The sequence below is a fragment of the Kryptolebias marmoratus genome, linkage group LG12, assembly GCF_001649575.2.
Source record: "Kryptolebias marmoratus isolate JLee-2015 linkage group LG12, ASM164957v2, whole genome shotgun sequence".
In the NCBI taxonomy this organism is placed as follows: domain Eukaryota; kingdom Metazoa; phylum Chordata; class Actinopteri; order Cyprinodontiformes; family Rivulidae; genus Kryptolebias; species Kryptolebias marmoratus.
Window position 1 is genome coordinate 9,943,785 of NC_051441.1, and position 4,988 is coordinate 9,948,772.

Below are 4,988 nucleotides of genomic sequence, written 5' to 3' on the forward strand. Positions count from 1 at the left end.
GGCCCTGGCACTTGGCTTCTCCCTGGACTGGTTTGGGACGGTGGATTGGCATGCATGCCAGAGCCAACATGAGCATTCTATCCACCGGGGCCAGAGGAAATAGGATCTCTCCTCTTTCCTTTTATGTTAGTGTTTTAAAGAAAAGTAAGAAAAATTATAAACATAAATTTATATCTGAATTTGACAACTTTGACAACCTTATATAAAATGACAACTATAGATGCTGGAAACTTAATAGGTTCAGAAGGTGTCAACTACATATTTTTCTTTTTGACAATGTATGTTTCTGAAAGGAAAATGAAAGCTAAGTAGCTTTATGATAAGATTATGAAATGCATCAAATCCCTCTGAATGTTTTTTTCTGGGTTTCACTCAACAAACCTCAAATTATACAAAAAGAAGGGTCAATATGAACCTCTATCTAGCACAAAAGCAATCCCACAACTGAATTATTCATATTTATTTCTTTATTTTTACAAATGAAATCAAAATTTGTTTAGGAAAAAAAATGGTACAACTTAAAACCGGATAACCTATGGATGTCAGTAAGAAAGACAAAAACAAACATCAAGACAAAGCATCTTTTATTTTAAAAAACGGTCAGCGGGTGAGTTAGCTGTGCATGTGCGAATGAAATGAGTTTTTTAAAAAAACAATCGTTTTCACAGCCTTGTTTTTTTTTCAATCATACACATTAATGATATATAAAAATGCAAGTTGGTGGAAAAAAACCAAGAGCATGAGGCTCTGCAGGAATCTCATTCAACATGTTACAGAACGATGCTTTCAGGAATGATATCAAATTAAGGACATAATGAGGAGCGAGTTAAATCAGTGTCTGTGGGTGTATTGTGCACCGCCTGAAGTTAGTTAATAATTCCATTTCTTTTGGAAATACTGACAATCATCATTAGAAGGCACAAAACAATTTTTTATGCTTGACTGGAATGGTGAGATGGCTTTTGATAAAATAAATATGGCACACACTCACTTTCAGTTCAAAATATCCCGATTTGAGTTGTGGGGACAGTTTAATCAGAGTTTACAAGAAAAAAACTAAATTCTGCGTCATTTGGTGTCTATTATGTTATGAGATACGTAACCCTTTCCCAAGGAAAACGTCTCACACACGCATCTGAATGGTCGGTTTCTCTCTAACACACGAGGACGCATGTACATATTCTTGTTTTCCATCGACATATACAGGAGGTCCAGCTGACACGTCACTCAGTGTGCGGTGTTATTTTACCCCATTTCCTTTAAGCCCAGATCATGACTAATCGCAATTTGCCAAGCATAGATTTCAGACACCTGTTCTGTCCTGTGCGAGTCTGTTGGTCCTGTCTGTTTTGCTGAAAACTTGGAATGGAGACGTTTCTGAAAATTGGTCTAAATAACTGCACTGCACTGTGCTTTACTTCATTTACCTTCATTTTGTCAATAAAACAGTACTCTAAAAATAACCAAACCCACATAACGTGTTTATCTACTTAAAAAGAAAACGTAATAATGCATGAACATAAATACATATAAGACTTTTATGCAAAATGACACTAAATTCAGAGAAGCCATTTACCTAAGGCTGAACCTCTGATGCAAATAGTGTGCTGTGATGTCACTCCGGCTTATAATGCAAATTTTACTGCAACTTCATGTGACTGGTCCTCTGCACTTTTTTTTGACAGTTGGCCAAACCTTTTAGATCCTGCACAGTTCTATCTTTTTTGCCTCAAACGTGCACATAAAAAGAGTGGATGTACAGGATGTCGGCTTTTATAGGCAATATGTCCTCACGGAGGAGTTTGGCTCACTTGTAAAAAGTCTGCAAAAGCTTGTATTCATTGCAACAATATAACTTTGTATAAAATCAGCAGGCACTTTTTTTCCTTGTGTGTTTCATGTTCAAAACAGGTAGCCTACTAGCCCCTAGAAACAACTCTTCACCTCCGCTTTATGTCCTTCATTAGTAGTGCATCAAACTGAACGAGTCTCTGGTGCAAACAGACGGTTTCTGGTCCCCTTTAAGGTCGAGACAAAGTGGTGTAGACGGGCTGGTCCCAGCTGGAGGCAGTGGGGCTGTGAGCTGGAGCCATGGACAGACTATTTAGGATTGGGCTGCCATAGGACCGCCTGGATGGGTGGAAGTAGGGGTACTGGTAGAGGCTGGAGGGGTAGCTAGAGTAAGGGTTGTAATAGTTAGAGCTCTGCAGGTCAGTATAGTCACACTGGGAGCTGGAGAATGACGCTGCAGCCGAAGCAGCCGATGTGGCTGAGGTGACACAGGCCTGGCTGCTGTAGGAGCTGTAATCTGAGTGTGAGGGGGACCCGTGGGAGTGCTCACTGTAGTGGCTGGGGCTCAGCTGCTCTGTTTTTATATGGAGACGGTGTTGGCCGACCTCGCTGGCAGAGGGGGAAGAGGAGGACATAGCGCACTTTCGGCTCCAGGACGAGCCGCCTGTGTGGTTGTATGAGGAAGCATACGAGCCGCTGGGCACAGGAGCCGTCCCGTGGCTGTGGTCTGAAGACAGAGCAGAGGAGCCCGAGGCGTGACCATTCAGCGGGAGGTACTGGTCAAACTCATGGACGTCAAAGGTCTCCATATTGCTGATGACATCAGTGCTGAGCTCAGAGATGTCTACGTTGCTGAAGTCAATATTTTGCCTGGTGCTGTCAACAAGACGGCGGCCTTCATGTTTCAGGTCTTGCTTCACTCCATGATGCAGGTCTGTTTTAGGGGTAGTGGGTGGTGTAGGTGGTCCATGAGGCTGTCCTAAAAAGAAAACAGTAATAATAAAGTTAGGATTCGTCACACCAAACAGAAACTGAGCTTTAAGCAATTTAATACTTTTAAAAGTAGTGTTTTGTGCCTTAGTTTTGAATTAAACTGGTTCACATACCTGTATGTTCAGGGTGGTGGTGTCCATCAGACATCCCTGCCAATCCTCCCATCCCTGGCTCCGCTTTGTACATATGATGAGCCAGTTCTGCCCCTGAGTCCGAGTCGCTCTGACCTGGCTTCACATTCTTCCGTCGCCTTGGCTGGTACTTGTAGTCTGGATGATCTTTTTTGTGCTGAACCCGGAGTCTCTCTGCTTCATCTACAAATGGCCTCTTCTCGCTCTCTGAAAGCAAGCTTTGTAAAAAATAAAAAATAAATTAAATTTAAAAATACACCAAACAAAAGAAGTTAAAATTTCTTCATTTGAACAAATACACCATAAAAAGTTAAACTTTTTATGTAAAGTTGCTTCAGGTTATTTTGCCAAATCAAACAACATTTATTAAAAATTAACAGCTTTATAACACAAAAGCTACAGATATTGTGTTCATGTATACTTTTGCAAGGCTTTGATTATGATGGCTATTGTCATATTGTTTTACTGCCTAAATTTGTCTTCAGAATAATATAATTGTCTTACCGCCAAAGTTTGCCCAGTGTCTTGCTCAGTTCGGCGTTGTGCAGGTGTGGATACTGATCCGCCAGCTTTCTGCGGGCCGCCTGCGCCCATACCATGAACGCATTCATTGGTCTCTTGACGTGAGGTTTATTCTTCAAAGATCCATTCCCCCTAACGGGCATGGGCACAAGAGACCAGTCATACCCTTTGAGGACCTGAGAGACTGCGTCCCGTATGCAGGCTGGGAAGCGCTCGTCATCCTCGGAGTCCAGTTTCTTGCCCAAGCTGGCGAGCAGGGATCCCTGTCCGTCGGAGCCCGTCGGTGAGGACGGAGCGTCGGAGTCGGACTCGTCCTGGGACATGGAGCTGTTTGTACCCGACGGGCTGCACGGCTGCTCACACTTTTCGTGCTCCTCTGTCATTTTTAACATATCTCTTCAGTCCCAGACAGATTAAAAATCCGAAAACGGTTTTGCAGAATTAATAAAATAAAATAAAATAAACTCGAAGCTCGCAGCAGGAGAGCCGATGCGCCTTTTTACGCACGGTGCGCCGCGGAGTATATCCTTCAACCGTCTCAGTCACTGGGACTCCAGTTGTTTTTTCCTGTTTGTTTGTCTTGTTTATTTGTTTTTTTTCTAAGCTGCCATCGGGGGTGCGGTCGTCAAAGTTGCGCTTCACAATATGATCTGTGGAGGTCCACGTTCCTGCAACTTGAGTTGGACTTTTAAATTTGTCACCCCACCTTCCGCATGGGATTGGCTGAAGAAAATCACCACTTTCTCCCCATTGGTCGAGGGCTTTTATGTGGGCTTCATTATTATAATGATTTTTCTTTTGCATGTTTCTCTTATGGCTTCTGGTGACGCTGCGCAAGCTGGGACATTCTCTGCCACAGTGCTGTCAGGAGATATGTTTATCCTAATAAAACTCCTTTAAACATTTAATGATTTTCTTATTTTTTGTGTTATTAATAAAAAAAAATTACACACAATAAATTAAGAGTCACAGTAGGAAAAGTATTGTTGTGAAATGTGTTTACAATTTGTTACTGTCCTCTATTTGTTTTATTATCATTAATAAGCCAAAAAATGCATCTGTTTGGATATTTGTCTGTCATTTGATATTGTGTTAAATTACAGCTATTATGCAAAAAATAAAATTAAAAAGAGAAAAACTTTCTTTATTAAAAGAGCATAATGAAATTTGAGAAGCTTCTGCACAAGAAAAACAATTATAAACTGTTGTGGCATGCATAGAGCAAATTTAAGACGGTGAAGAAATAAAATGTATAAATTACTTTCTATGGATAAAAATAAACTTTCTTAAAACTAGTTTGTTGCAGATTTGCAAGTTATTCTGCTTAATGTCTAGTCTGAAGAGACCTGTTGACCTTCCCTCCTACAAGACAGACTTGGTGGCAGTGTTTCTTCTTTTCAGAATATAAATGTTGTTTATAACAATCACCTACCACTGTCTTCAACTGGCTCAGGATGTGATATTAAGCGTTCATTTTAATATTTCCACTGTGATGAAATTTCAGCAAAGATCCAAATTTGAATTCAAACAAATGTTTATGGGCCAAAAACA

The 4,988-nt window shown here is 40.9% G+C and overlaps 1 protein-coding gene across 1 annotated transcript; it reads right to left on the minus strand.

Moving 5' to 3' along the window:
- Positions 1 to 2,021: 2,021 nt before the first annotated feature.
- Positions 2,022 to 3,829, minus strand: sox8a (SRY-box transcription factor 8a). The gene is made up of 3 exons (XM_017425467.3): positions 3,420 to 3,829; positions 2,898 to 3,133; positions 2,022 to 2,770 (listed from the first exon to the last, which is right to left on the minus strand). Exons 1-3 carry the CDS (start codon positions 3,827 to 3,829, stop codon positions 2,022 to 2,024), a joined length of 1,395 nt encoding a protein of 464 aa, XP_017280956.1.
- Positions 3,830 to 4,988: the final 1,159 nt, after the last annotated feature.